This window comes from Synchiropus splendidus, chromosome 1 (assembly GCF_027744825.2).
Source record: "Synchiropus splendidus isolate RoL2022-P1 chromosome 1, RoL_Sspl_1.0, whole genome shotgun sequence".
Classification (NCBI taxonomy): Eukaryota; Metazoa; Chordata; class Actinopteri; order Syngnathiformes; family Callionymidae; genus Synchiropus; species Synchiropus splendidus.
Window position 1 is genome coordinate 46,090,285 of NC_071334.1, and position 23,172 is coordinate 46,113,456.

General features: G+C 42.6%; 1 protein-coding gene across 1 annotated transcript in view; it reads right to left on the bottom strand.

Moving 5' to 3' along the window:
* Nucleotides 1–670: 670 nt before the first annotated feature.
* ass1 (argininosuccinate synthase 1) overlaps nucleotides 671–23,172 on the bottom strand; it is a 29,358-nt gene continuing 6,856 nt past the window's right edge. The window contains exons 7-15 of the mRNA XM_053853220.1: nucleotides 22,491–22,561; nucleotides 22,384–22,414; nucleotides 16,145–16,235; nucleotides 10,424–10,508; nucleotides 10,018–10,082; nucleotides 6,486–6,617; nucleotides 5,079–5,235; nucleotides 946–1,011; nucleotides 671–881 (exon numbers count right to left, since the gene is read on the bottom strand). Of these exons, the coding sequence (XP_053709195.1) occupies nucleotides 833–881; nucleotides 946–1,011; nucleotides 5,079–5,235; nucleotides 6,486–6,617; nucleotides 10,018–10,082; nucleotides 10,424–10,508; nucleotides 16,145–16,235; nucleotides 22,384–22,414; nucleotides 22,491–22,561 (747 nt within the window). The 3' untranslated portion in view covers nucleotides 671–832. The remainder of the gene's footprint in view (nucleotides 882–945; nucleotides 1,012–5,078; nucleotides 5,236–6,485; nucleotides 6,618–10,017; nucleotides 10,083–10,423; nucleotides 10,509–16,144; nucleotides 16,236–22,383; nucleotides 22,415–22,490; nucleotides 22,562–23,172) is intronic.

Genomic DNA, 23,172 nt, shown 5'->3' on the forward strand with positions numbered 1-23,172 from the left:
GATGGCATTTGTTCAGGAGGTACTTAAAGTCTTCAAAGGTAGGCAGAACTATGAAGAGATGTTGATTCGGCTTCAAGCTGTTGGACAGAACCAGATTGGCTGGTTCGCCTTGATTCCAGGCCAAGATACTGAACTAACTGAACATTGTTAAACTGCTTTTCCACCAGCCCTGCGGAGAAAAAACAGACAAACATGATGTTGCACTCACTTTCTACAGGGATATATGTTTTCTCTGATGACACCATTGTTGTTCACATCTTTGTTTTATGGCATAAAAACAGAATTATCTTTCATGCAATTAATATAACGCATATAAATCTAGATAATATGCTTTGATTCTCATCGTTCAGATCCAGATCGTTCTGGATCGACATTTCTGTCTTCGCCCCAGGTCAGAGAGAGACCATTTTCTCTCTTTGTTTCACATCACCGCCTCCTCCCTCCAAATCTGCCAGCCTACAGACCCCATGCAGAGAGGTAAAATATACATATTGGTTTTCTTTCCATCTGACTTGTGCCATTGGAGCTCAGAAACGGTCTCATCACTTCTGCTTCAAGAGCTGCAGCGAGCCAGAATTTGACCAGTGCCGTGCTCCTGTCAAGATTGATCTACATACTAGATTCTGACAGTCATCAGTAAGGACCAAGTGTTAACAAAAGCGATATGTGATAAGACATGGCTCTTTATTTAGAGTTAGGGGTTTAGATGCATGAACAAAAGATGTTGCATGACTCTTTGTCACAGATCTGTCTGAACAGCCTGGTGTAACAGGACGCTCCTACAGTGGCTCCTCCAGCAGAAGTAAAAGCCATGGAGGATGATGGACAGAAGCTACTGCTTGCTGCTGGACAAACCCTGCAGACGATGATGCTCCCGCAGCCTGCGGTGAAGAAGAAGCAGTTAGGAAACCCCTTCAGAAGTTTCACGAAGACTGTACGACTCACCTGACTGCGTGGACTCGGATGAATCCAGAGGCATCACCTGGGTCGTAGTCTCCCTGGACATCCATGCTGCAGAGGAATCGACTCAAGTTTAACGTTAGCCTTTGGGAAAATCTGATGATGGCTGTGTGAAATGGTTTCGGTACTGGGTGGCACAGTCTGACAGTGGAGGACTCTCTTAGTAAGGTAGATCTAGGTTTAGTATAATGTACAGCTGTCTACAAAACTAGAAAAGTCTCTTTATTTCCTTGTCCAAGATGGTCACACGATTGTCGGCATCTGTGTGTCTGCTAGTAAAACTACCCTACTAGTTTTGAGTGAGTGTGCGTGTGCGTGTATGTGTGTGAGAATGCTTGAACAACGCACACTGAATATGAACAATGAATTACATTTCAAATGATAAAAAATGTGCTTGTGTGCAGCGCAATAATATTGGCTCACAATTCTGGGAGAAATGACCTGCTCAGTGGAGGTCTGCGCGATGATAGTGCCTCTATACCTGAAAACATGATTAGGTTGATGCAGAAACAGCAAAGTTTCCACCACGTCCTCTTTCATACATATCTGCGTCCATAAGAAATGATCACATTTTCTGGTCCAAAATACTTGATATCAACGCAGGAAATACAAGGCAGATTGACTGCTGGGATAATTGGATCATTGATAAGGGGCTGTGTTTGCTGATCGATTCCTTCCTGGGGGCTCCAGTTAAGCATTGTTTATGTTGACTAACGCAGAATCAATACTTTAAAACCACAGTATGCTGATGTTTACAGACGCACTTTAAAACAATCCCACCATATCAAGCCTGAGCCGAGTGGCTGGCTGCGGTTTTCTATCTGCATCTGTGTGAGCGACGGTGTCAGGGAGTTGCACGTCCTACGGCTCATTTCTCTTGAGTGCGTCTCACAAAGAGCCTGCGTGCAGCGCAATTACAGCAGTTTCTACCTGCCGTGCCAAATACACTGCCTCACCGAGTCCTCCACTGCCTCGCGCACCCGCGACTCTCCATGTTCAGTTGCTAGTCATTCTTCAGGAGCACTTAGCCAAAGATGAAATTGCCAACAAATGATAGGATAAACACTGTAAGTAGAGAGAAGGACAACTAAATCATGGACTCTCAATACGAGACTCCCTACCTGCCACCTGAATATGAGAGAGTGGCTCCGGAGAATGCGTGCGTCAGGAGCGACTCCAAGAAACCCTGCCGTCTAATTGAGAGCCGGGCTGTCGGGCGGCGAGGAGGCTGACATTTGCGTCTCAGCCGGGCGCGCGGGCGGCCCGTGTCACCACTGTGTTAATGATGCCGTTTACCGATGCCCACCGAGCGCCAGCAGGAAGCCAGCGGGGGCTTCATGCCTCATCTGCTCTGTGTGTGTATGTGTGCCGCCGTGGCAGGTCGTCATGTAATGACGAAATCAGTGCGTATGAGACGACTTGCAGCAGGTGTGTCGCACTCAACAACACCCTGGAATTATAACATTTTTAAGCACGTTAAGAACAATAATGAAACCAAGTGTTTCAAATTTTCCTCGGCACCCAAAAAGCGGACGCGATAGATGAGATTATCGGCTAAATAAAAAATACGTTTCCATAAAATGCATGGATTTAAGCATAATCTTATGTTTATGTTATTAGATAGATAAATGAGAGTAAATAGGAGAGTAGTGCGAGAAGTGATTGAGGACAGTAAAAAAATCAGGCCAACAGGAGTACATTTTTAAATTTAAATTTGATTTGACCTGTGTTTTCAAACTGGTAGCAATCCCGGATTGAGACAAGTTTAAGGTGTCAGTGTCGTACATGACCTCTCTCAGACCAATACATTCTCAGGGGACTGGTGATAATAATTTCAGTTGCTCAGGGGATTATCAGACAGGTCATGATGTCTGTTGATGACGGGGTGATTTGTAGAGAGGCGGTGGAAGAGAAGAGAAGCAAGAGGGTAGAGGCAGGTGAGAAGAAGAATGAAAGTTAGTCGATGGAAGACTGTGAAGGAGAAGAGTGAAGATGTAGGATCAGGTGAAGAGGTGAAAGCAGTAGTGTTTAGGATCATGCACGGAGAGTAACGGATTGAGGTGATGGGAGTGCAGAATAGAGTGCAGTCCAGGAGGAAACAGCTGTGATATCAGCGGAGCAGCAAGAGTGAAAGGGAAGCATTAGCCATGGTCACTGCTGTGTGATGTGTGATTCAGTGGGATGTGGAGGCAGAAAAGACGCACATACGAGCGTGTGCACACACACACACACATGCGCGCACACACACACTACAGAAACGGTTGGCTGTGCTGAGCAGAAACTTGCAAATAAGTCCAAAAAATACACACAAGATTATGTTAAAATCATAATTTTCAGATTTGGAACTATTAAAAAAAAAGTTATTCCATTTTTAAATCGAGAAATCCGCTTTAAAACTGCAGAAGGTTGATTAACAGACCTAACCAATGCCTTATACAGATGTAATATTCACGATGTGCTGATGACAGTGAAAATCAGAGTCTTCTTCTGGTCACCCACCACTCTCCTCCACAGTCGAGCCGGTGTAAAGTATCGCTGCGGCCGACCGCATCTGTGACAGATTTGTGAAGACTTTTTGTTGTGCGACATTTGTAATGAGCCTCTGTGAGCAAAACTTTTGGCTCCATCTGTCAGTGGCCCTGAGGACTCTGTGAAACACAACACCTCTGTCACAGTGACGTGTTGTCCCTGCTGAGTAATGACCCTCAACAAGGTGAAGTATTGAGATGAGAACACGAGCCTTCCTGAGAGTCCGACACAGAGTTCCTTAGCAACCGGCTGGATGAATTACAACTTGTTTATCTTTCCACAAGTGTGAGGCGCTGACAGTTGGCCAGGCGAGAGCCTAAAACACAAAGTCTGGTTGAGAGAGATAAAACTCTTTTGGTGAAATCTTCTGACACAGCTCACATGAAGTGAGAGGCTAACAGAGCTTATGATTGTTGGAATGTGGTCCGGTGAAAGCCACCGTTGGGCCTTCGTTCATGTGCCAAAACAAAGCAATATTAGAACAGAAAAACTCTGAATATTTGTGAAATCTTTTTCACTAAAAATGAAAACATTCATATTGTCATGTTGTGTTATTTTACCAATATCTACTGTTCTTCAAAAAAGGCTCCCTCATAGTACTGTGTTTTTGTCATTTCTGTTACACTGCAAGTATCATTTAATGATAACTAACATTCATTTTCTTAATACTATGATTTTCACATAGTTTTTATCGCTACAATATTTCTATCATTACGGGCATGTTTTAATCACCACTGTCATTGTTAGAAGCAGCAGGCAGTGGTAATGTTCCTCCACAACATCATAGCGTACCCAGTTACGTTGGATCCACAGCTAGCCAGCTCTGGACAGATCTGTTAGCCATCACCCTTTGATTTATAATTTACACTCACGTCCTGAAACCAAATTTCATCTGAGGCTAAATCATTTGCCATTTTTGTTTATGCTACGATGAAATGATGTGAGCAGATGCTCAACAACTCCACTGGCCAAGAGGAAAAAAAAAAAGTCAGAATTAGAGTTTCACTCTTTCTGACCTTCCTAACAAGCGTGACAGCCGAGCACTTTCCTTCCTAAAGTCTCCAGAATCACCTCTCCACTCCGACTGAGACCGCTATTAGCTCTGTGACTGGAGGCTACGACTGAAGTGTGTGACTGAAGTGGAGATGGAGGGGCATATGGAGGGTTTTACTTTGGTCAGTGCTGAGCCTGCCCAGAGGGCATCGGGGGTCAGCCTCCTGAACAAACCCACTGTTGCCACAGTGAGGAGGCCACAGAATGTTGTGGGGGCAGTAGAGCTGCCCTCCAGGAACTGAGCCTGACACATCTCTGATGTCTTTGTGAGGAAGAGACGGTTGAGTGTGTAGATGTGTAGGTCACCACAGCAGTTGAACGTGCTGACCTAACAAGTGACTCGACATGTGGAAGAGTCGCTCTGTGGTCAGGGCACAGCTGCAGCACCACAACAGACTAGATCTATTGCAAGAGGCTTTAAACCACTTCATTATAGAGCTCACCATTATTTGATGTTTGATTCTCTCAACTGACTACACCTTTGTTGAAGGTTGAATTTATAAGCGATATTATTTTAGGACAGTTCCCTTGCTTACCTGACCAGCTCCGCATTGTACAGGGACTTGACCGACTCTCGGCCCAGAATATAGACCTGACCCTTGAAGACGGACAGCTGGACTTTACCCTCCACGTCCTCCTGGGATTTGGAGATGCAGTGTCTCACGAAGATACACTCTGGACTGTACCAGAATCCTGGAAGGACAAAAGAACATGAAGTACTGAAACACTATGAGGAGCAGCTAAAGTCAAACACAACAAATGCAATGTGATAAAATCAGGATAGTCCAGGACGCTGACAAAAGCACTCCTTTCTCTGTGGTTCGGGCACATGATTCCTTCTGATCTGACCGCTAAAGCCCACGTTTAATTTCTGAATTCATTTTGCAGTTCTATTCCGTCACTGAAAGGCAGATGGACAAATGCTGAGTGACCATGTTCAGAGGTCAAGAACTGCTCAGCAGGAGTGCAGCGCTCATCAGCAGCTGATCTGCCCATGCTCAGACACTAGCATGACCCTTTTGTTTCTTTCCCCTTTTAACTGTGTGTGATGACATGTCAGACATCAGTCCTATTCTGATACCAAAATTGACGATTAAAGCCAAACAGATGGCGAGTAAATTGTGACCATTAATGACCATCACTGACGCCAGCAGAGTTAGCACATATTTTAATCCCCGGTGCCTTTAATCTGGACTCTGCCTCCAAATGCGACACCTTTCAGTATTTATGTGTCTCTGGATCTCGTCTCTGGGGGCAATAATGGAGACAGACTTGCCGTCAGTCCCTAATGGCTGTGATCCTATTATGTGGATGAAGGTGCAGGAGACTGGAGACCAAGCAGGATGGAGGATTAAGACACCTGAGCCAAGAAAAGCTCTGCCTCTCACTGACACACACACACGCACGCACGCACACGCAAGCATTTGCAGCAGGATAATCTCCATCATTGTAAAAAGAAAAGATTTTACATTTGAATTTGACAGGAAATTTATCAACAGTTACATTAATTCTATAGCAAATTAATTATTTTTGAACAATCATAACGCAGTTGTGCATTTTGAACTCAAGCCACAATATATTTTTGACTAGGAAGATGCTCTCTACTGACACCTTCAGCAACCTTGCCTCATCAGTCAAATGACTGAAACAACCGTGTCACATTTTTCATTAAAAACACTCTTTGTCTAACAACACCTTAATAGCAGTAGCATGCGATGTCATCATCACAAGTCAAATTTAACAGCAAATGTATTGCCTGTACGTGACAATAAAATAAAATAAAAAAAAGTTAGTAAGAAAGTCATATGAAAACAAGTGAAATGCTTGGTGCTTATTCAAAAAATTATGTTTGTAAATCATGACTGAAAAAGTGGAAAGCTGTAAAAGCTTTGCTGTAGCAAATATGCGATTGATCACCAAGATCGATAACATGAGTGACTTACCGTTGTAGACGAGTTCGGAGAATTTAATTCCGAGTCCTTGCTTGATGCGTCTGACCTCTTTGTCCATGGTGAAGGTCTCAATGTCTAAATGTGCCTGAAGGAGGATGGTGCCCCCCGGGGTTTCGTATATTCCTGCAAAAACATAAACAAAAATTACAAGGGATCAGAATTAATGATCAAATCCTGACTATATTCCCAGCTCACTTATTTTTACGCAAGACCTGAAAAGATGGCGCTATGCCATCAAAAATCAGTAGCAGTTGATGTGAACTGAGAGAGGAAGTATTTTGGAAGAAATGCAACAACCAACGACTGAAATACAATGAAAAAATATTTTATGAATTTATATTCTTTTCAAGAACTTACAAACACACACTTACAGTATTTCTATTGCACAGCATAAAGCATCTTTAGCAATACCTTGATGGTGAACTAACAATTGAAAGACACAAACTGAACTTCTATCTGGTCTTGCTATATACATAGACACGTAAGGTGACAGCTCTATTAGTCATCAGCACCTTGACTGACAGGCCTTCACGGTGCTCACAGAACCTGGATGAGGGTGTTGTGGTTAAATGACAGGGTAGGAGGCCCCTGCCAGCCTGCAGCCTCAACCAGGGCTCCCCCTAACCTGTAATTTACCCCCTCTGGATGGGGAGGGAAGCTGAGGGGTGGGAAGATGGAGTACATGACAGCAGAAATGAAGCTGTCACTCAGACGTCAAGGAATACAAAAAAAGAGGGTTGGGGAGACATAACTACCTATATCTGACATCAAAAATAAAAGTGCGAGTGGCGAGATTCAGGGGACTTGGAGTGCACTTAAAAAGCTTGAAGGCTCACTCAAGTCACATGTATGGCCAATTAAAACAGCAAAATATATGTTCTAACACCGAAGCTGCAAAGGTGAGCCAGAAATGAAAACGTAGTCCGCTGATGCTGAACAAGTTTTGCACTCCAGAGCATTTAAATGAATGCACTTTTCGGTTCAAATGAGTCATTGCTACAGGTAGTACAACGATGTACAACGTTATATGCCACAAAAGCTGCTCAACTCGACTTAACTTATTTTCATTTCAAAAATAAATATTCAACGTCTATCAAATGTGGCTTTCCGCCCATTGTCAAAACAACCTACCTGGTTTATTCTTCACTTTAAATAAAATTCCATAGCACAGGGAAGGACAATTTGAAACAGGAAGTGGGACAAAAAACACACAAATATTGAAGTTGGAACAGCTTTTCCACAAAGTCTGAACAGAGAGTAGTGCCAACACAAAAAATATGATATGAAAATGATACTTACTCATCATTAATTCCACCTTAATATGTACATTTGCTTTCCAGTTTTTCATCAAACGACTTCCTTGAACCTCATTTTCTGGATGTACCTAGAATAATTGGTGACTCACACACCCTATAATGATAATCTCCACTTGGTAGAAAACAATCTTGCATTTGGAGGTCACATAATTTTAGGTGTGAACTAATGCTTCATAGAAGTCTGCGATTTAGCTCTTGTAGGCCACATAAAATGACTTGGTGAGCCAGATTTAGCTTAAATTTGACATTGGTGACTTGAGTGCTAGGCAGTCAACTTGTACTATGGTGACCCATCCAGAGGGGCCCTTGCCTCTCGCCCCATGAAGCTGAGATAGCCTGCAGCCCCTGTGACCCCTTAAGGGGATTAAGCCATCAAATTATGACAGTTGAAACCGTCACAGAATATGACTTCACATTCATAGTAGCCACAGAGAACAAATCCAGACATCCCCACTTAAAACAATTCATCCATCCATTCATTCATTCGTAATAAAAAAAAGCATCCCAAGAACCTGCAGTTAAATCAGTGTAACCAAAAATAGAGACACCTTATCCCGATTGGAAAAAGGAGACGGTCTTAATTCGTGCTGTCGGCCAAAAACAGAGATTAGCAATGCTGCTAATTGTCCTAAGCCTCGGATGCCAAAAACGGCTTGTGGCTCTTTCCAGTTATCTGCGGTCCAGTGGGGGCGCGAAGGGACATTTCCGTTCATCAGATAAATAAGTTAAAACTGCCCCCAAACACAAGTTGGCTTAACTGCACCCAAAAGTTAGCGAGCTTAACAGAGAAGAGACAACAATGAAAAGGCACTCAGGGTAAGCTCCAACACTGGATGTTGAGTTAAGCTCAAAGAGAAAACACCTCCAGTGGTTTTTGAAGTTTTAATCTATATAGATGGTATGCTAACCATTCCACAACCCTGCAGCGAATCAACACAGGATTTATTTCTTGGTGAGATCTGCGTTACCCACCTGTGGGGGGGGGAGTTGTTAAAAATAATAATTGTGACAAAGAGAGTGTATTCTTATGGTAAAAGAGACAGTGCCCTCAAAAATAGTCAGTTGCAGTACTAAAAAAGCTCTCATATACTTCCATTATTGAAAAATGAATCAAACATTAGAATTCAGGACTATTAAGCAGCCTCACTAATTTAGTTTATATTTTGCCAATATATGCTACTGTTGAATTAAAATAATGGAAATGCTACATTTTACTTGTAGTAATAAAAACCTAAGTAATAAAAACAAATCTAAAAATATATTTTTTACATAGATGTCAGAATTTGCAACTTTTCTTTCCCATATCCTTTTTCAATTAATTATCTTTAGTTATTGTCCCTTGTCGTCTGGTTTGTACACAGCCAAACCCACAACAGATGAATCCATCTGTTGTACCTGGTGGTATGAGTGGGATTCTGATCATCTCACTCCATCACAGGTCTGAGGGTCAAAGGTTGAAAAGCACTTTGACAGCTGGGAAATGCAAGTCGGATGAGACTTTGAATGGTTTTGTCAGATAGTGACAACATTCTTGACAAACCATTTTGTTCCTCCGTGACCATTTACAAACAAATATGACCCATCACAAATAAGTATGACATGTCGTCCTGCAATCACGCCAGCCATCTATTGTTCTGCTCTGAGTGCCGATCAGCAGCAGACTGGGCCAGCACTCGACAGTTGTTATCCCACCGCTTAGACGCCACATGTACCACCTCTCTTTATTGCGGCAGAGGAGGAAAGAGCTTTAATCTTTTGTTTAGGTAAGAGGAGAGAAAAGTGGGCTGCCCATTTTCCAATTTCTACCTGCCAAGTTGCATGGAAGCCTTTTCAGCCACGAAATTTCCCAACCATAGAAGCGAGTGTCAAAGATGAGTGTGTAGGTGGTGTGTGGGTCTTAACTTACACCGTCAACACACGGTCTTGAATGTGCAACATGTAAAGAAAGCCACTTAACATCAAAGTTTCAAATGTCTCTAGACAGACGAAAGAAAAACTCGACGCAGCATCTGACACAGTTGGTCATGGCAGTTAGACAGGTAGGATTAAACAGGGTTTATTGCCACAAATGAAACGGCTAAAGAGCATCATTGCTGACATATTTTGTGGGGGAGGGGGGGAAGCAATTCTGATTTGAAGTACATGCCAAATTCAGTTTTATAGTCAAACAAAAATCAAAACAAAAAAAAAAGTAGTCAGTGTTTTACCTCGGGATTTCATTCCGATGAATCGATTCTCCACAATGTCGATGCGACCGACTCCATGCTTCCCTCTAAGGGCCAAAGTTAGTAAATCAAAGAAAATCCACTTCATTTTAACCATTTTAACGAAATGAAATCTTCCTCACAATGACATTGAAACGGATCTGGTGTAAAACACATGCCAATGAATGGAATTTACTCAATGAATTGTTTTCCTCTCACAGTCGACCTCTTCTCTCCATGTCTAGACATAGAAACTAAATTGTTTTAATAACTAAATGACAATTTGTTAAAATGGTTGACAGAAAAACACTACATCACTACTGTGGCATCACAACAATTCACAATATTTTACATACAGACTCCCAAAGAACCTCCTTCAATTCCCTCACAAGCTGGATGGACAACTTACCCGATTTCATTGAGATAAAGCAGAATATCCAGTGGCGTTTCCTTTGACACATTTTCCTTCTGATTGACCACCTTGATGGGGACCCCTAAAAGACAACAAGGAGAAGGCAAGTAGAAAACCTTTATGATGATGATGATGAACTTCAATCCAGTTGACCCTCAGCAGTAAACTATGACAAGAAAAAAGAATATAATTTACAGTCTTCAGACTGATTTCAAGGGCATTGTTTTTCTGCTGTTCTTGAATGCACAGCGTAAGTAACCCTTTAATGTAGGAACTTTAAGCACCATTTCTGATTTTATGAAAAAACAGACAGTTTTTTTAGTCAGAGAAATGAGCAATCATCAGCAAAAATGAATAGGAAGGACAAAGGAAGCGGTTAAAAGGGCTAATAAATTCAAAGGCTGCAGCTCTTTAGAAACCTGTGAAATCGAGGCAGGCCTTCAACTAATTCAATTACACACGCTGCTTTGTCACCCACACTCTCTTTAGTGCTGCCATTCTTTTCCAGCCGCTGAGTGTTCATGCGCATGTGCGGCACACAAACCAGATTCATCACCAAACTTATCCCGATCGTCATGTGCCCGACGCACCACCGCAAACAAAGTCCCAGAGACACCCACATTCCCTTCTCACACACTTCCTCTCCAAAGTCACTTAACACACACATCCATCACTGTCGATGTTCTGCTTATTTGTGCTGTTTAAAAAGCCACATGGACGGGGAGGCAAACAGAAAACACGAGGGAAAGAAACACTGTCGAGGAGGAGTCCCCCCCTCTCACCCCGCGAGAAAATGGGTTACATTTTGCTGACTTAAAGGAGAGTGGCATGTGAAGGTCTTGACCATTATTTCTGGACGAGGGCTTTGTCACTGCTCCATTCTCATATTGCTGGAATCTCGGTGGGAACACCTCAAAGTGCAGGAGAGCCTAGTTTCGAAACGCTGCCCCTCCCATATTGCCAATAATTAGATTAGAAGTTCAATAAATTAAGTGTCTGAATGTGAGAGTGTGAGAGTGGCCTTTCGCCTCTCTCTTTCTCACTCTCTCCATCATGCCTGTTTTATCATTCACTCAAGGCTCTTTTTCTTGCCATGATCCCCTTTTCTCAGTTCTTCACTGCCTAACAGTGCAGACAATGGGAGCGCAGACACAGTTGTAGGAAAAATTACTGCTTTACATTTTTCCTCTCTGTCTCTTTTTCCTCTTCACCTCTCTGGCGTGAAAGGAGGGAGGGATAGAGGAGACTAGTTGACGGGGGAAAAGGTTCCTGTTGTTAAATATTCTTTTTTAATCAGTGAGAAAACTTTGGTGAGAAAGGCAGGGATGAAAAGGTGGGAGGGGGAATGAAATGAAACATTCTTGTGCTGATCTTGTGCTCAGAGGGAGGAGTAGGCTCAGGCCTTTGTGTGGACAACTAAAACAGCTTTTGTCATAGGGCGCTCAATAAAGGCAAAGAGAATATGTGTGAAAATGGAGCGAAGGCCAGCAGAGAACCCGCGAAACCGTGCAGGGCTATACTACTCCATCACTGGGTTACAAAGGCCCATCTCCTCTCAGGCTGAACTTTGTTGAACCTGCTTGTTTTGTAGTTAAACATGTGCACGAGGAGACTGGTAAAGTGTAGAACAATCCACCTTGATGGATGAATATAAATGAGGGTTGGAAGTAACGATGGTGAAATGCTTTTTAAATACAGAAAGTTTAAGTTGGCGGCAGTGAACAATGACAAACACTGGACGTGTATCACATGAAACCAGATGCAGAAACTTGTCTTAATCATGATCAAGAAGCATAAACATTATCAAGCAAAACATGACAAAATTCAAATTGCTCTGCTGGACAGTGCAAATAATAAATGACATTTCAATATAAAAAATGTTGGCCCATAAAACTTTACCTTTACGGCTAAAAACAGTTAAAGTAAGGAGCATTTAAAATCCATAATATAAGTTCAAGTAACTAAATACAATCAAAAACAGTAGCACCTTGAACAGCACTAAGGTATGTGTTTCACATGATAGACCGTTAATCATGTTTAAATGCTGTGGGCTGCTATCAGAACACGGACTCACACATTCGCCACATCCTGCATGTTCAAAGTGGAACTTGGTGCTGGAAAGTAAAACCCCAAAAATGTGGCCGTGAATGTAAATGTCACGTGAGGATGTCACTCAGCCATTAAATGAGGATTCTAACTGCGAAACACAGCAGACCCTTTTCTGTTTGGTTTGCGAAGAAGGAACACTTGACGTTTACAACTGCAACTTCTGGTATCAAAATCATGTTCATGTGTTTTACATTTAAAAGTTGTCACTTTGTAGCTTACTTATAAAGGCCATCTAATCTAATTATTGTTTACAAGAAACTGTGCTATTTGATTCAGCTATTAATTATAGTGAGAGCACATTTTAATTGTGCATTTAATTGCTTATATAAATGGCCGTATATTGAACATGACAATAGACGGTTGCATCCTATGTGATGCTATGGCACTTCCTGTCAATCAACTTTCCTTCACTATTTGTGCAATGAACAACGGCTATCAAAAAGATTCAGGTAGTTTTTGAGAATTCATCAGACTGATTTTACTATTAGACAGATGGAGAAAAACAAAAACTGCTCTTATATTTTTCTAACATTTACATACCTCTCCTGTTATTTCCAACTAGGGATGGGCGATATGGACCAAAAAAGTTGTCATGATAAATGTTGTAATTTCAGCAATAATTCACGTAAATTCACAATAATTATCACGAAAAATACATTTTCATCCTATTCCATGTGTTGGACACTACAGTCTCTCTTGAAACTGTTCTATGGTGAAACTTTGCAGTAGAGTCTGTCTGCTGTGTCTCATTGATCTTAATAGTTTACGTTGACTATGGACCAGTCTGGATACATTTCCCAGATGCTATTGAAGACAAGGAATTTAGTCGTATTGTATTCTCGAAATCATTGGACAAACTGTCAGTCCTTTGTCCTGTGTGATGAAAAACCTTTTCACAATTCCCTCACCTAAAATGGTTGTTCTTAATTGCCTCACTGAAGATGTCACTAATACTTTGACCGCTTTACAATTTGTTGATGGTCCTTAACTGATGCCGGGTCACAGCATTAACGCTGCCTGTGAGAGTGTGTCTGTGATCAGTGAACCCTAATGGGGACGCGGAAGAGGACGCCGCCGCCAATACCGGAGTTCGTCCAATATCCAACAATTTTCACCACGGTGTTTAACCGAGGCCATAGCGCCGCGGGAGACCTGCATGTGTTGATATGAACCAAGACAGACGACCGCGTCAGAGAACCTATGAGGACCGCTCCATCGAATGAAATAAACATGGATCCAAAGACTCAGTGTCGACCAGTGTCATCATCAAAGTTACCCTGAATTAAAATTAAGTTTAAAACTGCGATCGTGAACCAAAGTCCACCACACTCTCCACAGCTGTCACACGCCGGTGTCGGCTGTCAAACACTGCTGAGCTGGAGAGCGCGGTGCGCCATCACGGTCTCGTCATGTTCATGTCTGCGAGTCCATTGCAGCGAGTGAGGCGCATGTCAAAAGACTTTATTGTGAGATGCAGAATTGTCATCGTGGAGATTTAGCGGTATATCGTGTACAATAAATTATCGCCCAGCCTTATTTCCAACGAACCCTTGTTTTACAATTCCTATTGTATAATGATTTTCCCCATACAAAATGATTGTGTTTCACAAACGTATTTGCTTTTGTACTGGACTCAGCATGAACACAGAATCTTGGTTGCAGTATGGTCACTGGTGGATGGAACAGGTGTGCACCATTTCTCTGGCATTTTGGAGTGGAGGAGAAAAAATACCTGGCACTGGGACACTAGTGATTAAATAGAGTTGTCTAAACCCTTGTTTGGCATCTAGTAGTGACTTTTATTCCATATCACGGGACCCTTGGACAACTAGCCACTGACCACAGCTACTACATTTCTGACAACAAAGCAGAACCAAAGAGGTAGGTGGTCATAATGCCATGCCCCTTGACTAGGTGAGAACAAATGTATTTCTAATAGCCTCAGAAGCACTGGCTGCAACTTTTAAAAGCATCTTCGATTTGAAAATATTCTCAATAAAGCCTCCAACAGTCTCTGAACTTCTGTTTTCCCATCAGCACTCTGACTCATAAAGCCGTCCAGTGGTGTCTGATGTGAAGAGTTAGTGTCTTTGATGTAGCTGCTCTTCAGCCTCCACCAGTGGCCTGGGATGAAGGGACATCTGTGCCGGTTGCCTCAGGCTTGGATGTTTCTTCTTCCATTTTGTCTTTGGACAAACATGTGACACTTTCTACTATTCATCCCGGCCCTGGTGGCAATATATCTAATGAGCGCTTCTGTGACCCTCGGGGCCTCTGAGTATTAGTGGGACTTAATGCTTCCGGCCTGTGTTTGCACCCCGGGGCAGAACATGGCAGGTTTAGACTACGTAATGCAGGGAGGCCTCGTGGGTAAGTCTGGGTGGTCAGGAATGGTGATAAAGTGGCGTTGGGTCAGCATCAGAGCTGTAGCCCCGCGGTGAAAACCACCAACGTTAAGTAACAGAAGGGGTGAAGAGGCTGCTGTAAACACAGTGTTAGCATGTAAACACAGATCGCATTTAAAACAGGCCACTGCCATAAATCACTCTACTGGAGTGATTTAACACCTTGGGGATGCTTAAAAGTGAAATGCATTAGCAAGAAAGAGAGGCAGGTAGGAGACTCAACATCCCAAATTATGAGGTCATGACTAGTGATGGTAAAATCAACTAGAGGACCTTCTCGTATAACGGTGCTCACTAGTGACACCTAGTGAGCAAAAGCCAGCAGTTTATGAAAAGAAATGAGTGTAATCATCTATTCAAAATATTTTCATAAAAAGAAGTTGATTTCCACGTGCCATTATTATATGCTTAATATTGTATCATTACACTACCTACAATTATACTTTACCTATGTTTTAACTAAACCGCAAAAACATTGTTCATTGTACAAGTGGAGGCATTTTAAGATTAAACTTCACTTTTGTTGTATTTCCGTAGAATGACAATAAAGCACATGCATGTACAAATATAGAAACTTCACTTTGTCCTAAAGATGCATTGATTTACACAACACAATGTTTATGAATGATTGGAATTAAGATCAGTGGTCTATCGTTACTTTCAGATACATATGCATGTAAGACTTCATCATTCTTCACCTGACTTCACCAGACCGAATGGTTCTCAAATAAAAAAAAAAAAAAAAAAAGGTGGAATGTTCTGACCTACTTGCCTCAGAGATCCTAAAGGATTAGCAGAGCCAACAGGTAAAGGTAATATTTTGTACATCTATCTGAACATCAGCGTTAAGTCATGGTGCCTTAACAAATCACAGCCGCGATTATAAAGTGATGTGTGTGAAACGAAACTGAAGCTGACAGTAGATAGACAGATAGCCTAGTGGCATCCAAATCTTTTGCTCTTAATATGCAGTAGATAAAGGGCAACTCTGCCTTTTTAATCCACCATAACTTTCCACAAACATTAGATGTGTCCCCTGCACACTGAGCTTCTTTTTTGGATGTGACTTAACAGATGGCAGGAAGCCCCTTATGTCGCTTGAAACCACGACTACACGGGTACAAATAGCCGGAAAGGGAAGCTACCTTAAGACAGTGAGAGTGTAAGTGGTGTCAACAGGTGGCATGTTGTCGAGCACACAAACCGTTTTTGAACTCAATCTCCAGGACATCAGGCATAGAGGGTGCATCTTTTGGGTCTCTGGTCATCAAATAAAGGTCAACTGGAGCGTGGCTCTGAAAAACACGTAGAGATCATTACTTTATAATACATGTGAATTCCTGTTGAAAACTTTCGTTGGACCTTCAGGGACCAAATCACAGAGTAAATGGCATCAGCGCAGGGATACAATAGACAAAGTGGGTTGAAGAAAAGAAAAAACGAGGCGTAAAGAAGCAGACTCTAAAGAAGCCATCAGGAGTTCGGTGAAGACAAGAAAGAAAATCAATGTTCCATTTTTCTCCTCTATTTGGTTTGATTCTCTCGGTGCGGCCCTTCGCTGCAGGGGAAGGATGGAGAAGGTGAATTGAGGAGACAGCGAAAGGGCAAAAGAAAGAAATGACTCACATCCGCAATGATAGTGAACACTTGACAAGTCAAAGCACACCTGGTGATACTCTGACAGAACCTATTGGAGCAACAATAAGTGCTTGATAATATTGTACCTGTCTGTAGCTAAATCTGAGAGCCACTGATTCCAACACGTCTCTTTCCTCCACCACTATAATCTTCCAGTTTCAGCTCTGCCAGCCAACATCCTCCGCTCCTCTTTTACTGTCAAACAAAGTGTGAATATGAAAAATCCTCATCCCAGATCCACTAAAGTTGTCCAGAAAGACAGACATTTGTCTTTTTCCAGCTGGTGGGAGCCCGGAGCGATTTCATCAGTTGCGACATGAAAGAGCATGTGCTCCTTCAACAATTACACAGCATTAGGACACGACGATGGCCAATGTCTTCTGAGCTGAGGCAAATTGCAGGGGGACTATGCAAAATAACTACTGGGTGCATTTAAATGGAAAGCTTTACCAGACACAAAATCATCATACAATAACTAATCGGCATCCCTCGCCTGTCAGTGAGGAGAAAACGAGCGGCGCAATCACTTCCTTTCCTTTTAACTAAACACTGAAATTGACTGAGAAGGCGTCCATCTCCCTCTTCTTTATTTTCTGCCTCAGTTCCCTGAAAGATGCCAAATGAGGGAGGGCCAGAGAGGGGCGAAATGGCCACCCTAAAAAGCCTTTGATGCATATTTCTCAACGCAGACTGAATTTTAAGTCCAAGGGAACCACAGTAATGCGGAGAAACCGTTGCAAATGTTTGAGTTTAACACGGTAAGATGGTGAGAGAATCATGTTTACTAGACAATAGCCCCTACCGGTTCATTCATCGTCTGGGCCACCGAATGGCACCTTACTTCACAGGTCAAACTCAAAGCCCAAATCTGAAGTTATTTAATATGGTCTGTTACAGCCTAAGAATGTTGGCTCAAAATCAAGCCCAATAATTTAAAGTACACCAAAAACTAGTGGCCCTGTGCACGTCATTTATCATGACTTATAGAGATTACTGTGTCATTTACTGGCGAGCAAATGACAAAAACGTTGAAGCAGAGTGAAGGGAATTTGATGCAGGTTCATGCATCCTGGGGAAAAATATGGGGCCATAGTCTTGTGTGACAGTGTCGATTCTTCACACCAAAATTACCCACCAATAAAGTGAGACTGACAACGAATTCAGTTACACAGCATGCAAGTTGGACTGCTGAAAGTTTTTGCCTTTTGTGTAATGGAGTTTGACACCCATTCATTTGATGCTTGACAGCAAAGAACTGTTGAATACAGAATACCATAGACAAATTTACAGCTCTGCAGTCATCAATGGCAATTTCAGGCTATATGGACAGCAAGTAGCGACTCTAACAGCACAACAAAGGGGATCCACTACGTCAACATGCCAGGTCTTTAGGGCCACAAGGCCAGAATGGCAGGGTTCAAGAGCTGGCCCGTCCCCATATAACACATTGCGTGAGAGGTTGGATATGTTCATAATCCATCAGATGGCCACTGTTTTTGAGCCTTAGGAACACCCTGCAGCAATAATTGGACTTGATCCAAGAGCATGTCGATGCAGCACAGATTAAACACTGAAACGTTGTGAGAAGTGGGAGAACCTTCCACACGTTTTCGCTCCCCGACATTTGATTGAGACAAGGCTGCCTCTCTAGTCGCAGTTCAATGCCTGAGGAGACTCAAAAGACTTGATTTGCATGAAAAGATTTTTTAACTCTCATAATACTCGGTCATGACTTATGCACATGTAGACATTGGAAATAAATAAGGTCAAGGATTTTTCAAAACACAACAGTCATAGATCAAAGCTCAAACTAGAGCCTGCCCTCTGATGAAGGTTCTGGTGGACACAAAGAGAAAATGAAAAGTAAGAGAAGTGAAAAGGGACTGAAAGATCAATGCATTTCAATAGAACCCCCCTGCAGGTGGACCTGCACCAAAGCCATGGCCCACGGAAAAGGTAGTGATGGAGAAGGAGGGAGGGGGCGGTGGGTATTGGTGGGAAATGGGGCGTGAAGCGCACCATCGTGTAGCATAGAGTGGCTCCTTTGGCAGTCTTTGCTTCTTTCATATTGTTGTGCTAAACGTGGCCCATACAGCACAGGGGAAGGCGGCTGCATGAACTTGGAGCAAAGTACATTTCTATCCTTCCACATATTAGTTGCCTCATTGGTTTTGAATTGGCACTAACTGGGTCCACGGTGATGGAGGTGATGCAAGGGGAAGAGTGGAAGGAGGAGGTAAAATATCTGTGATGCAAGGGGTTAGGAATAATGCATAAGTGAATGTTTTAGTCAGTCATGCTCCAAAAAAGAAGCAATAAAGACCAGAGGAGAAAATAAATGAAGTCAGTAAGCAAGCAATGTGGTCACTGAGATGGTCACAGGTGAAAACAAATGCACCTGAGGGATGCAGAAGGCAAAGGTTGACCTTCTTCCTGATACACTATCACACCCCACTACAAGGCCACTTCCTCCCCCCACAGGCGGTGCTTGGTCCGTCCATGCTCGCAGCGCGGCCATCAGCAACACGTTTTCATTTCCTCTTTAGTAAGGGGGGGCTTGGCGATTCGCTCCTTTACCTCTGGTCAACATGAGCGGTGGCCCCGATCAAAGGACAAAGTGGGCCAGGGGAAGCTCAGTGACAGAAGCTATAATTAAGACCGAGCTGATGTTTTAATGACTCCAGACGAGTGTCAGGCCGCCTCAGGGTGCGACGTGGCTGCTGGAGTGTGAAATGGCAGAGAAGACAGGTAAGCGGGAGACTGTGGCGGCATCTGACAATTGGCAGAGCAATAATTAAATCTAATTGAAAATCACAACAGGGAGTGCACCTCCAATAGTTTCATATCAAGACATGGTTACCAAAACCACCGAGGAAAAATAGGCCTGCAGAAGTCTGAGCGGGAAGCAGAATGGACCCAGGCTATCAGGAAGGATACAGTGTAATCACAGAGTAATCTGAACTGTGCTGAATGTTATCTACAAGAGGACACAAGATCGACCATTCGGACATTTCCTAATCTGGCCTTGTTGATCAGAGGGGGGCATTGTGCCGCAGGTGAAGGGGGACAGGGGTTAAAGCCTTTCGCCTTCAGGGGTGAAACATAAGAAGCGGCAGATAATAGATGAGATATTTGAGAAGAGGAAACCTGTTTTAATGAATCTGTGCACGGATAAAAAAAAAAAAGACTTGAGAGACATAGTGGAGCTGCATTAAATGTGTTACGCAAGTTAAAGTTTTCAAAAACATCAGTGTTCATTTACTTAGGGAGCATTTTGGCTCGAGGCCATCAGTGACGCAAATGTTTTGAGGCTGCAATGCCTTTTCAAATTTTAGAAAATAGTTACACAGTGTACATAAAAGAATTTGAAACAAAATCTTGAGAAAAATGAAAAAGCTAAAGTGGCCTAACCCAGCATGTTGTCACGGATGCCAGTGTAAGCAAGTGCTAAATGACGGTGCTTTAAATAGGAGCAGATGCCAGCAGCCTGGAAGTGCAAACTGCTCAGCTATAAACTGTTTTTTGTTTTTTTTTTTTCAAAAATATCAGTCTCAACAGTCTCTCAGGGAAATGGATCCGGGGCACCAAATTATTTCATTGGCATTAATGGCCTTAATTGATTCAATATCGGAATCAATGGCCAAACAGAGAAGGCCCTCAATGAATTTGGCAGCACAATACTGTCATCATATATCGCTATGCTATTGAGCTGCTGGCTCCTGTTCTTTTCACGACCTTCTAAACAGGCCGACCACTAAAGAGGCACTGGAGGGGTGGGAAAGGGCCAGAGCAAGAGATAGAGGTCTGAGTTACAGTGGCCCTGCCCCTGCACCTCCACTCCAGCAGCGCGGGACCCCTCGCCTCCTTGTGACACCCAGTCCATTGGAGACTCATCTGTCTGGTGCACAGTCTTTGTACTTTACTGTTACTGGTGACATTTTGGTGTCACGGTGTCACGATGAAATGGCTCCCCTCCCACGTTGCAGCCCGCGGCGGCGCAACCAGTGGAACAATGAGGACCCGATGAGTTGGGGCTAGAACTCAGGAGGCCCCAGCGGGGTGCAATGCCCTAACCCTTCCCCCCTCCCTGGCTCCCATGAAATTGGGAATTAGTCGAAGCGTTGCTGACGACAAGTCAGTGTCTGTGTGTCCCAAGCTCTTCCCAGGGCCCGACAAGGACCCTGGGTGAAGAGAGGAACAGACTCAGACACAGTGGCCATGAGATGCGAGTACTGGGGGTCACCAAGGTCAACCTGCATGTACCACTTTGACCTCTAACTACTGCAGGAAAATGAAACTCCATGGGAGAGAAGGTTGTGTTTGTCTCCGATGGTAGTGGTGTGGGTCAACAGTGGGGACAGAGTTTGCCATCAGGTTGGTTTCATGTCAATTCATAGAGAATGATGGACATCGATTTGACTGTCATAAGATGAAAATATTCACCATCATTACGTTACAAAGGCCTTTCATCAAAACGAGCAGTAATAGCTGTCGCTGTAGCTGACCAGAAGTTGAAACACAATCATTCTATTCTTGTGGACTATGTTGGCATCAATCTGAGTTGAGTCATGACACAGTTTTTATTCCTGGGTTATTGTATCGTGATTGAACTAGGTTTGCCATTCACTCAATTAGTACTAAACAGCTGTTGTCACAAGGACTGCCATAATCATCGACCATTATGAGCTACACATGGCAGTATGTGCAGAAAGTCTTTCCCAAGTACTGACCACTGTAGCACAGAAGAACACTACAAGACACATGACAGCATTAATGGAACTGAAAAATGGCAGCTAAGAAATTCATTCTACGAAGACTGGGTGATGTCATATGCAGTCTGTGATGTCACTGAACAACCAGTGTCTTGGTAATGGGTTATTAGAAATTACTATTGCACCTGGCGCTGATAGCGAGCTCTTCTTGCCCACTTTGAGCTGCTAACTACAGAGACTGGCTCCTCTGATGCATCTGTAGCACGCTTTATTCCTGTAATTACAGCGGACCATGGAGTGAAAACAATGATAAGTACACTCTTTTTAGAGTCTGCTGAGAACTATTGGGATCTTTCGCACGGCATTATGACTCTACTTAATCCACGTTATAAATATTTGGTCTTTTTAGTCTATTTGGATGTAAAAATAAAGCAGCGCTCATGGATGCAGAAAAGTCTAGAGTGGGAGGAGGAGAGAAAATCTGACCTGTCTGTCTACAGTCTAATTTGCCTATGTGTCATGGTACTTTTTATTATGATAAACTAATGTGTCATCTGATCTAAGGAGAAAACACCCTCTTTCAGCAGCTGCACTTGTTCTGAATGGATTTTGTTGGTCATTCTACAAGTCCATGTAAAAATGAACATGGCTTAAATGTGTTTCATCATTCACAAGTGGGTTGAAGTTTGACGACAAAACATTTTCTTTTGAATGTCATTTTCTTGCACATTGTTAAAATGTCACTGTTGCATGAATATTTTCACACTTTTGCTGAGAATTTATTAATTGAAGATTGATTTTTCTGATTTGTTAGAATTTTTTGTCATTATATTGAGGTCTTACCTCCAAATGATCATTCAAATGGCACATTTTGGGTCATATACAACTGAATGGTGAATGAAAGCAAACGTGTGAAGCAGGCAGCGACAATGCTCCTCTAAAGATCTCGAAAATTCTACAGGTGACAGGGCTCATCATTTTAATTTGGTGATATTCAACTGCACTAAAGCCTCAGCGTTAATGTTGACAAGTGAAATTCTGCACTCGACGTGACTCACAAGCAGTTCAATGTTTATCACGTTTGCTGTCTTACCTTGGGATTCTCCAGGATGCCTGACTCGTAGCTGTCCAGAAAAAGAACACGGACATACAAATTATAAAGCATGAAACTGAAATGAAAAGAACAAGGAGACACCTCACCTTATGTGCATAATGTTAGCATCTATGCTCCATGGTGCACGAGGACTGATGGATATTGGGATGCCATTTTGCTGTAATGAATGAAGAGCCACAACTTTTATGAAGAACAGCTAGCAAATAATAATGAGCCATCATCAGTAACTGCGCCTCTGACAAAAATAGAAGGAAATCAATCCACTTTTCAACTCCTGATTATCATATAGACCCAAATAAAAAAAAAAAATACAATAAACCTTTTTTTTACTTAGTAGTAGATGAGTGTGCAAATTGTACTGGACCTGGACAAATGAAAAAATAGTCTGTACATTTTAACTTGTTGGTAACTAATTGGTCTTTGCAGGTACAACTCATATTCAAAATCAAATATAAGTGAAAACATCACATCCATTTCCCCATGAAGATCTAACATCATCAAGTAGTGTTTTCAAACTGATGTAATCTGAAATACATATATTGCACGTCATGCAAAAAGAACATTAGTTATTGCTTATTATTATATGACCATGGACTAGAATATGTGGCTTCAGAGTTCAGCAGGATATTAATTGAGAAAAAAAAGCGTAGAAATCATGAAGCCCAACATTCTTCATTTCATGTGCAGGCAAGTGTGTAGAGTGTGTATACATGCAACGGCTGTAAGGGAAAGCACGAAGAAAAAAAAACGCATGAAAGCAGCACTTAA